The sequence below is a fragment of the Cynara cardunculus genome (assembly GCF_001531365.2).
Source record: "Cynara cardunculus var. scolymus isolate 2C chromosome LG 8, CcrdV1, whole genome shotgun sequence".
NCBI lineage: Eukaryota > Viridiplantae > Streptophyta > Magnoliopsida > Asterales > Asteraceae > Cynara > Cynara cardunculus.
This window is the reverse complement of record NC_037535.1, coordinates 23705276-23717281: the sequence shown is the minus strand read 5'-3', so window position 1 is coordinate 23717281 and position 12006 is coordinate 23705276. Positions and strand designations below refer to the sequence as shown.

Here is a 12006-nt window from a genome sequence, read left to right as displayed (position 1 = left end):
CCACCGGCATCACTATGTGCTCTGAGTCCTTTGATCAAATCTGGGGTCGGGCATGGTGGGTAGTTGCTAACCTTGGTTCCAAAATTTGGACCCTTTGATCCATGGAATGCTTTCTTCAGGTATCCTTTCTCCAATCCAAGATTCTCGCATAGCAAGTCCAAAAGTTCCTCTGCCAAATTTTCTAGTTTACCAGCAAAATCCTTCATTAATACCCTGCATAATCATCACATAAAAACACAATCATTTGGAGTATACAGGAGGAGGTCAAATTTGCTGAATTATATACGTAACTACGTATGTATTGTTTTTTCTGTTTACCTGTATTCATCTCCAAGATCAGGTATTTCGGAGACGTTGGAGGTGGGGAGATGGCGCAGGAAGAAAGTGCTCTCCCAGTCCATATTGGTAACTTCTATATTAACACCTTCTAATGCTTTAGCTGCCACCATTTCTTTAAACCTCTGTTCCATACACTTCTTGTAGTGCTCTTTCGTCATTTTTTCCACCGAGTCCAGTAGCTCATGCGAAATCCCATGGTTCACCAACTAGACATGCATTCAAAGTATACATCATTAAATCCACACTAAAATTTCCAATTTTAGGGTCGTGAAAGGTGTCACCGTATCATTTTGTTTTGTGCAACCGTTTATATTTTGAAACTACAATGGTGACACAAGTTTCCCTTGGTAGACTTTGTTTGCGCGGCTTTTCTCCCACCCAAACCCGGGTTTGAAACCCATTTTTGTCATTTTCCTTGGTTTTTAGCTTTTAGCTTTTACTTATTATATTTCTGAAAAGAAAATTTGCAATGAGACTCGAACTCAGGACCTCATATCTGAAAGACAAAGAACTAACCGATAGACCAAATGATGATTTTGTGAAAAATATTCATATATTTGTTTTTTATAGTCAAATGGTGCCACCACTTGAAAAAGTTTCTAGGCCCGCTGTCTGAAGATAACAGACAGGAAGATCCCAAGTAGCCTTTGAAGACTCAAATGCGACTCGTGGGGAGGAGCCAGAAGACCCTGCTTTTTTTCCGCCAGTTGAGCTGGCTCCCGAGGTCTGTGTCCAGTGTTTTGTTCCGGGGCTAATGGGGTTTGAACCCATGACCCAACCGGATCCCATTCACGTTAAAAGTTGGATATTGAATAGAACGAGAGATATACCTCAAAGAATCCCCAGTTTTCACAAGCATCCTTAATCTTGTCCATTGTGGCACACCTCTCTTCGCCATTTAGCTTCTCCATGTTGATCAAAGGGAAGTTTTCCATCTTGCTGTTTATGCTTTGATCTTTCTTCTACCTTTGTTGTGTGTTTGTTTGGTTACTTTGTTTGCAGAATGCAGAATGCAGAATGTTCTACTTCCTATTTATAGAAGATTCAGCTACCCTTCAAGACATTTTGGTCAAGATTGGAGAGAAGTTTGACTCATCTGGGGACTACCTGATGACATAACCAAGCCTCTGGATGTTAAAAGGTATTTTCTCTTTTATATATTTATTTATTACTCAAATATCCCAATCCCCTTCAAGAAAGAAAACTTAAAATTGATGCTGAGAGTCAAAATTAATATAACCAATATGTTAAGTAATGCTTGATAACTAGTTCTAGGATTGCCTTTATTTAGTAAAACATTTTCTTGTTAATAAAAAATATGGTAATTCTTTGAACTTGATTAATTTGTACACTCATATATTTATGATTGATGATCAGATATTTAACGCTTTAGATTAAGAAACAATCAAGATATATGTTGATGAACAATCAAGTTACCAATCATTTGTCTGGTATGCACATATACATAACAAGTAATTTGTAAGGTATGTAAATGTACATAACATGCACACATGCATTAAAATTAGGAGACATCTTCATTTATTTGGATGCACATGTACATAATATATATAATGGCTTGGGTTCACGTGAGACCCGTAAGACTAATTTATGTTCAATGATCAACTTTATAAGTTGATGATCTAATGGTTTAAAGTTGTACGGTGGCAATTTTGTGATTATTGAGAAGTCTAGTGGCAATTTTGTGTTTATGAATGTTCAGATTGTAGATCTAATCCAAGATTTGAGAATTGGTCTTACGGGTCTCACGAAAAACCTTAAAAACCCTTGGTCTCACATGATTCCAAGTCTATAATATATATATAGATATATATATAGATATATATATAGATATATATATATAAAGAAAAAAGCATGCATTGCACATTAGACATTCCATATTAAGTTATCTATCTCAGCCTAACAAGGACCCACTTTGACGGCTAAAATAGCAACTTATGGCTGCTAAAACCTTTAGTTTTATAATAATTTTATTTTTCTTTTTTTTTGTCTGATGCGATCGAGCCTATGAACGATTTTCTGCTCTCGAAGTCAAGTCTTTTTATATGTCAATGGATAATCTTCAACTCAATTGAAATTTTCCACAAAAGCGGCTTATATGCAGCCGGTTCTAGTCTTGTCCGGTTTCAGTTTAAAAGTCTCCCCAAATGTAGGTCAACAAGTTTTTGTCAAGTCTTCTCCTGTTTTATACCGTATGCAAAAGCATTCTTGTAAACCACAAGGGTGGTGCCTGATTGGTTTGAGCTTGGATCCAAAGGTCAAAAGTACCAGGAGGTCCCAGGTTCAAATCCAAGGAGAATAAAAATCCCCTTGTAGCCACAGAAGTTCAAATGCGGTGACTCCGGGCTATCTACAAAGTAGGTAGTCACCCTGGGATTAGTTGGCTCACTTAGCGGGTTGGATATCCAGGTTAATAAAAAAAAGCATTCTTGTAGACCGTGTGTACAAGAATACTGATTACCATACATATAAAAGAAAGGGAAGAATTAGTATTTGGATCTATAATATAAGAAACGCATACGTTTATGGGCCGTTTACCAAACGCAAACTGGGTAAGTGCTTAACATTATCAGCTATCAAAATGGATTGCTTGGAAACGTCTCTTACCAGGTCAGAGTCTTTTTTCGCTGTTACCGAGTAAAATTCTTTGTACTTGCTATGACTTTTATCAAGTATTCTCGATCTTTCTTATGCTCACTCGGTAAGATAAGTGATACCCGACAAGCGTTTGGTAAACAATCCCCTTACAATGGGTTTTTCGCTACTTTCTTGTTCCCCTAACAAATCCGAGCAGCCATTGTGCATGTGTTAATAGTGTTAATTGTGAATGTGTTGGGTCGACCACGATATTACAGTCGTTGAAAAGTAAGAAATGGTGGTCCTGCTGCTGAAAGAAGGTACGTTTTGTTTGGCTTTCTATTTTTGCATGCTTTTTAAATGTTTACCCATTTATTTTTTAATTAATGTTTTTTTTTTAATTTAAGGATATTAATTGTTTATTTGTCTGTTTACGCCAATAGTCGATTGATTATTGTGTACATCAAATAAGACACCTCCTTTTATTTATTTTTTTATTAACTTTATATTTAACCCGCTATGCGAGCCGACTAATCCCAGAGTTACCACCTGCTTTGCAAATAGTCCGGTGTCACCGCATTTGAACCTCCGTGGTCACAAGGGGATTTTTTTTTTCCTCCTTGGATTTGAACCTGGGACCTTCAGATATTTTTGACCTTTGGAGTCAAGCTCAAACCAATCATGCACCATCCTTGTGGTTTATGCCTCCTTTTATGAGAAAGTAATATAACTTATAGCACGTATAAGGAAATCATGTCGTAATTTAGCAACAAAAATTATATATTTATGGTATACATGATAGAGTCAAATTCTACAGTAACCAAAAAAGAAGAATAAGAAAACGGTTGAATCACTAAAATCACATGTTATTCACGCCTTTACATTCATGCGTTGACCGTTAGTGTAAAATCACATGTTATTTTGTATGTGATTTAACTGTTTTCATTTTCTTTTTGGTTATTGTTTTCGCCTGAACCTCCTTTATATGGATAATTTAATCACAAGAGTAAATCCTTGGAGGTGCACGTTTTGTTTTGGTTTTAGTCTTCCTTCCTGTTAAGTTGCATCACGTGCCTTGCACACGAGGACAAATGTGTAATTTCACTTTTTCCCACTCATTTCACGTTTTCGTCTCTCTCACTTCCCTCTACTTGGGAGTTTCCTGAAAAACTAGGGGTGATAAAAAACGACCCAACCTACTAACACAATCGTAACCCAGTTCATAATTAGTAGATGGGTTAAGATTTTCAACCCATTTAAATAAATGGATTAACCCGCCTAACTTATTTAAATAAATGGGTTGTGTTGAATTTTTTGATCTGTTTTCAATCTATTTATAACCTTTTTCCAACTCATTTAAAATATTATGTAATTTTATTTTATTCTTAATATTATATCTAGTGTTCTAATTTTTAATTTTGTTTTATTCTTAATTAAAAATCCTACCATCGTGAGATGAAAGGCCAAATTCCAATCGTCTTCGTTACTTTTAATCATTATGAAACCCTAAGAAAATTCTTTAGTTCATTACTCCATTTTCCAATTTATTTTGAATAATATATTTGTTGTGGTTGTGTTTTATTCAAACTTTGAACAATTTGTTTGTATCTGTGGTTGTGTTGTGTTTTATTCAAAAAAAATTAAATAGTCTAGTCTTTTTTTATTTAAAATTCTAAAATTAAATGATTCAGCCCATTTATTTAACAGGTTGGGTTAAAAAAATCATAAATATGTTAACTCGTTGTCAACCCATTTAGGTAACAGGTTGGGTTGGGTTGAGATTTTCAACCTGTTTAATAAATGGGTTGATTCCGAACCCAACCCAACATGATTAGTTGCAATCCCTATTGAAAACCCTCTCAGATGTGTCCTAGGGACGTTTCATTTAACGAAATGTTTTACAAATATTTGGATTTGAAAGGATTTAGAATCGAAATGATTTGAGATATTTGGTGTGTTTGGTTTGGAGGATTTGAAATAGAATTGAATTTCATTTTTATAGGTAATTTATAGAAACAAGTTATAAATAATCAAATTATATATTTTATTAATTGATCAAAAAAGAATGTTTTTAAATATATTTTTAAAACATTATTACAAACAAATCATATGAAATCTCGTGAAATGTTACCCCATAAGATTTTTAAATCCAACATTTGTGTGATTTCAATTCAAAACTTTTCTAACACGGGGTCCAATTTCAAATCCAGTTGAATCTTGTAAACGAACGGACCTTAAATGTGTTTTATTTAATTTAGTTTCTCTCCAATGATGTATATATATATGATTGGCAGACATGAATAAGACTTGGGAATTAGAGAAATGTCATTTTTATTCCTTTTGATTAAGGGTTTTTTTTAATTGTATTTTGGAAAGTACTTGAAGGGGTTTTTTCACTATATTTTGATTTTCTGGAAAGTGAAGTGGTTTTGTATTTTGTACTTTTTTTTCCCTTATGCCCAAAAACCTTTATATAGATGCCTTCAAGTCAAGGGGATGTGCAAAATCCTTCCTAATGGAGCGCGGCATAGTTACTTATCCGGACAGTGGCGAATCTAGGGGTTGTTTGTTTACCTCTTAATAATTTCATTAAGAGGCAACATATGAATCGTTAAGAGGTGAATCTTGTTTGGCAAAAAAAAAAAAAGTTTGCCTCTTAAATCATAATGGTTCTAAAGCCCTCTGAATGATTTTGTATCATGAATCTTCCTCAACCATTAATAGTCCTAATTTTATTGTACGCAATTACCAAACAATTATATTTTATTTTACATTGTATCATGAGAGCCTCTTAATCATTCTGACCACTTAATCATTCTGCACCAAACCATTCAGCAATTGTCAAACATATATACATGGAGCATTGATAATTATCTTCCACATTAGTCTTGACATTTAATTAGGATTGATACCAAACTGGTGCATTTTGGTGCACCTCATTAGTCTCGACATTCAATTATGATTGATACAAGGATGAAGATCTCTTCTAACGCTTCTTACCATTACTTCAACCTAGTGATGGCCAAAAACCGGTCCTGGGCCGGGACGGTCCCAACCGATCCCAAGATTTCTCATAACCGGCCATAACCGGTCCCGGCGTAACTGGTCCCGGTCCCGGCCGAAAAAGTTGAGCCCGGTCAAGCTTTATTGTAACAGGTTATGGGCCGCCGATCCCCGTCCCAACCGGTCCCGGTCATTAAAAAATATTTTTTTTATTTTTATTTTTTTAATGATATATATTTTTAATACATTATAAAATTTGTAATTGAGTCACTCAAATATACTTTAAAAATATGTTTTATTATAATTAAAACTACATTGTCTTACAAAATATAGCGAGAAACCGATAATTGTGAATGTTTTAGTGTGTTTTTTGCGAATCGATAACTTGGTATGTAAATCCTTCAACCAAGACACTTATATATAGTGTTTAAAAGGAAAAAAAATACAAAAATGGGCCAAAAAAACGGCTACATTTAAAAAAATAGCTACATTTTGTAAATATCGGGCTGGGCCATAACTAGTCCCAGTCCCGATCAGTCCCGGTCCCACGAAACACCCCAAATCCAAAACCGGTCCCAAATTTCGGTCCTTACCTGTCACGGGCTGGGCCGGTCCTTGGCCGGTTACGATCCCGGACCGGGCCTGTTTGGCCATCACTATTTCAACCTGACCCTTAACATATAATGGTATCCAGTAATCAGTTTAATGGGCTAATTTTTCTATGGACCAAACTGGGCTAAACTTCTTGTAGGATCAAATCTTATTTATTTCTTTTGGTCGAGACGAGATATATATTAAAAAATCAAAATTTTATTTAGAAAAATGTTTAGGTCCTCCAATTGTTCCCAAGGGCACAATTGTCTTTTAGTATATAACACTAAGAAAACAGCAGATGAATGAGGACACAATGGTAATCTTCTATACATATATATACATATACATCTATAGAGCTAAAATCATTTGTTAACCATGAAAAATTAATTAACTATACAAATCATTTAGACCAATCGTAAATCTTTGTTAAATTAGATTCTTCTATCACCATATAATTAATATTGAAAACACAATGGTAATCTTCTTCTTTTTTGTCTTGACTTCACATTCATTAATAGGCGGTTACAAAAACATCAATCACATCATTATAGCTAAAATAATATGTTTATTTTTTTTTCAAATTATAGATGACTTGTTATTTTAATATGTTAAGAAACTTGGATGTTCTATCTTCAACATATATGTAGTCGTCAATGTTCATATGGTGTATATATTGTTCACATGTATTCATAAAACAATGTCTATATACATCTAACATTTGGTCAATATGTGTTCACAAGCGAAACACTTTGATCATATATTATTGTGTTCACATGTGAAAGCCAATTACTTTAGTCATAAGTTTTAATATGTGCAAATAAGTGTTCATAAGTGTTCTCGTATGTTCATATGTGAAAGCCACGAACTAAGATTAGTTAATAAGTTACATATATGTTCATATATATATATATATATATATATTCATAAGTGTTCATAATGCAACACGGATGATTCTACGAATTATAAGAGGAATGAGCAATTATCGATTTGGACATCTCTCCCAAAAATACCCTTGTTCACCTATGTTTTGATATCCTTCTTTTTTAATTAATTACAAATATGCCACAATTAATCTCATTCATAGATTTTAAGAATCAAGGGTCAATATTGGTTCACAAAATTAACATCAATTATTAGGTTAACAAAAGAACATGCTCCTACATCTATCTATCTATCTAAATATATACACACACACACATATGTTGGAGGGGGTTTAATCAAATGAGAACTATGTAGTTTGTGATAATCGTGAGATTCAATGTGAACCACCCATTTGAGATATTTAAGGATATTTCTTACATAAGTTAAAACGGTAATTTAGTAATTTTATTTATAACAACTTATCAAAAGATTTAATTAATTTCTTTAAGGAAATTCATTGATTAATTTTAATTACCTAATATATATTATATTTTAAAGATATCCGTGGATCAAAATGTATCACAGTTATAATGTATCACAATGTATTTTCTTTGTTTTATAAAGTGTATTACAGTATGAGTTTTCCTTATTTCCGTTGCTTTAAAAAATGTATCACAATATTTATTTTTGTTATTTCAGTTGCTTTACAAACGTATCATAATACACATCTTGTATGTATATATGGATATCACACTGAATATCGTTTGTATATATTCTTTTAGATATCACAATGTGTATATTGTGTTCACATAAACTTCGTCGAAATAAATTTTGTCGAAGAGAGGAGGTATGAGATTTTTAAAATCTCAAAAACGCCTTTAATTAATATTTTAAGTTAAAATTACCATAATTCTTAATTTTCTAATTCAACATATAATTTGTAGTTGAGATTGGATATCACAGTCATCACAAATTATTGATTTCTTCTTTAAACAGTTACCTACATTACATATAATGTGTTATGCATAAATGCCCAATGTTAAAAGTCATTCTCATTTATGTCTATTTGTCCCTTTCTCTACTTCCTTTTTGTGCAAATTTTGTTTGAGTTTTAAATGTATCTTAATTGTTTTACCTTACAAAATGGAAAATAAAAAAGAAGAATTAAAGGTTGTTTTTTATCTCTTAATAATAGTTATATTAAGAGGCAATCTCTGAGTCGTTAAGAGGTAAATCTTGTTTGACAAAAAAAAAAAAAGTTTGTCTCTTAATGGTTCTAAAACCCTCTGAATGATTTTGTATCATGGATCTCTCTTAACCATTAAGAGCCCTAATTTCATTGTACACAATTACCAAACAATTATATTTCATTTTGCACTATATCATGAGAGCCTATTAATTATTCTGACCACTTAATCATTCTGCACCAAACCATTCAGCAATTGTCAAACAGCCCCTTAAAATGACATAAATTCATGACACAATTTTGTTGATTTTTTACTAAATTTTGTAAAATTTAACGATTTTATGAGTTGTTTATCAAACGCTCATTGAGGAAGTGTTTATTGGATATCATTTACCTTATCATGTGAACATAATCAAAATCATGGATCTTACCCTGTAACAGATATAAGAAGAATGAAGAATCATATATAATAAAGTAAGTGAATATGATGACTACTGTCAGTAAACACTTATCAGATAAATTTTTAGTAAATGACCGTTTAATCTCGTTATAAAATTAACAGCTTATTTATCACTTTTTGATGAAATTCAATTATCAGTACCAATAGAGCTACTAGTCTACTACTATTACTCTAGGATGCCTTTTAGTTTAATATTTTTTTTTAATCTGGATATCCAACCCGTTATGCGAGCCGACTAATCCCAGGGTGACCACCTGTTTTGCGGGTAGCCCGGAGTCACCGTATTTGAACCTCCATGGTCACAATAGGGTTTTTATTTTTTCTAAGATTTGAACTTGAAACCTCCAGGTACTTTGATCTTTGAGCCCAAGCTCAAACCAATCAAGCACCATCCTTATTGTTTTGTTTAATATTATTTATATTCCAATTAAAAATAACATCATGTAAATCAAATAAAAAATTCAGAAAAATGGAATTAAATATATAGTTCTTGATTCAAATGTCCATTTCTCTTGTATAAATTGGTTTTTTAACCATTCTTTTTTCGAGTTGACCTAAATGTCGGTACTTCTGCAATATTCATGTACGTAATATTGCGAACCCAGCTAAAGGCAAAAAAAATCAAATTCAACACAGATATGCAATTGCGATAGCTAAATATGCAATTGCGACGCCCAAGTTTGTAATTGCGACGATAAACTGGTTGAACTTGACCTTTTCTTTTGTATTTTTTTTATTAATCTGAATATCCAACTCGCTATGCAATCCGACTAATCCCAGGGTGACCACGGATCACCTGTTTTGCGAGTAGCCTAGAGTTATTGTATTTGAACCTCCATGTCCATAAAGGGATTTTTTATCCTCATTAGATTTGAGTCTTGGACCTCCAGACACTTTTGACCTTTGGAGCTCAAGCTCAAAACCAATCAGACACCATTCTTATGGTTTTCTTATGTCTTTTTACGACATGGATATTGGGAAAGTAGTGGGATTTGAGTCAATCTGGAATTTTTTTTATTAAAACATCAATTTAAATGAGGGAAATAATAATTTGAGCTAATTTTTCTTTTTTTATATTTCATTTAATCAACCAAGAGGGTATTTGGGATTGCTTATAAAAACAATTTATTGACTTATTTCGGTGTGGCACCGATAATAAGTACTTTTGAGTATTTGGATAAACAACTTATATCGGTGTCAAACCGATAATAAATAGTTTTTATAGAAGTTAAATCATTTTGACTTATAATAAGTTGATAAATGTTTTTGTAGAAAAATATAAGTTGTTTCAAATAACCAATCCCAAACACCTTAAAATGTCAGAAAATATGGTTTATTGAGATTTAAATTTATTTAAAATATTTTAAACTCATTGCAAAATAGATATTTATATTGTAAAGATATGAATTTTCAAAATATAAATCATAACTCACATCTGACTAACCATTTTTTTCCATTACAATTTTTGGCTTTTATCTCATTTGGAATTTAAATTTTGGCCACAATTTTTGTGATATTCTTGTATTACTATAATTTATTTATTTACAATATATTCAATTATTTAATATAATAAAAATCGGCTCCAATTATAAGCAGTGTTCTTTGCATACACACACACATATACATATATATATATATATATATATATATAATGGTGAAGAATTGTGTGAGAAGAAAAGTTAGGTGAGAAACATAAGAAGAAATGCGTATCCTTGATCACCTTTAATTTCAAACAAACTCACCTCATAAATCGTGTTTGATACGGGATTGATCCGGTGCATCTCATCTTGATGCATCCGATAGTGAAGATCTCTTCTTACGCTTCTCATGTTAACTATAATATACATATTTGTCGCGATAGATTTATCTTTGTTCTTAAGATTTAAAGTTTGATCTTATCACCGTCATGCTTCATGCCTTATGCAATTTGAAACCTTGATTATAATCTATTTTACTTATAATAAAATTATAAATAAAAAATTATATAAATATTTATTAATTTTAAATTATATTACAACATAAATGCATTTAGCACTTTAATTTAAAAGAATTTATGAAAAAACAAATTTCAATACATTATTATTAAAATCCAGCGAGAAATGTTTCAATAATTGCTGTATAACCCCTTCAAGATACTCATATTGCCATTTTTCATCCTCCAACTTTCCTTCTCCCAATTTTAAAAGATTTCAAGGATCTCTGTAATCGAACGGTTACAAAGAGGACACGACCCTTGCTTCGACCACATCGCTCTGGAACACACCCTACAGTAGGTGTGCCCACAGGGGATCAACGCCGCCCCTTTATTTCTCTCTATGCACAAGCAGCACAGGGTACCAACTGCGCTGTTGCCGTCGTCGTCGTCGTCGTCGTCCGCCGCTTCCTTAACATCTCCGCCGTCAATTCCTTCAAACAGTCTCACCAACGATTTCAATGGCTTCATTGTCGTCCCATCCCTGGGTCCCACGTTTATTTGCCAACGGTCTGCCGCCAATGCCGTTGCAAGGTTCATGGTGGTGGTCGGAATGTAGGATGCTGGCAGTGGGTTGATCATCTCAAAAGCCGCCGGAGACTGATCGGAGGAGGTCATCAAGGGTCGTTCTCCGGCATCGATATCGAAAACCCAGTTAGAGGTCCCGCAAAAACCCATGATCCGGTTCCATCCAAGCCGTCGTTTGAGGCTCTTCCACGACCGCCATCGCCGCCGATCGCCACCCTCCATTTTTACCGAGGATTCCTTGAGCTCTGAACTCAAACAGATTCAGATGTAAAAGTAAAACCCACTTCCATCCTCTGTTTTCCTGCAAATTTCGACCAATTGAATTGCGAAAATAACACAAAATCCAAGAATCCCAATTCAGTTACAACCTACCATTCAGCATTCATAGTTGGTGGTAAGCAGTTAGAAACCATGGGTGTGTAGTTTGCAGCTGTAAATGAATAATGGCAAATGGAAGAGAAGAATAAG

The 12006-nt window shown here is 33.3% G+C and overlaps 2 protein-coding genes across 2 annotated transcripts; both read right to left on the bottom strand.

Annotated features, from left to right (window-relative positions):
* Positions 1–2: 2 nt before the first annotated feature.
* Positions 3–1910, bottom strand: LOC112516346 (1-aminocyclopropane-1-carboxylate oxidase 3-like; the record flags this gene model as incomplete). The annotated part of the gene is made up of 3 exons (XM_025123357.1): positions 1170–1910; positions 319–545; positions 3–213 (listed from the first exon to the last, which is right to left on the bottom strand). Coding segments are annotated over exons 1-3 (543 nt in total), but the record flags the coding sequence as incomplete, so codon positions are not given.
* Positions 1911–11217: 9307 nt separating this feature from the next.
* LOC112516345 lies at positions 11218–11760 on the bottom strand. The gene has a single exon (XM_025123356.1). It carries the CDS (start codon positions 11758–11760, stop codon positions 11218–11220), a length of 543 nt encoding a protein of 180 aa, XP_024979124.1.
* Between the last annotated feature and the right edge of the window lie 246 nt (positions 11761–12006).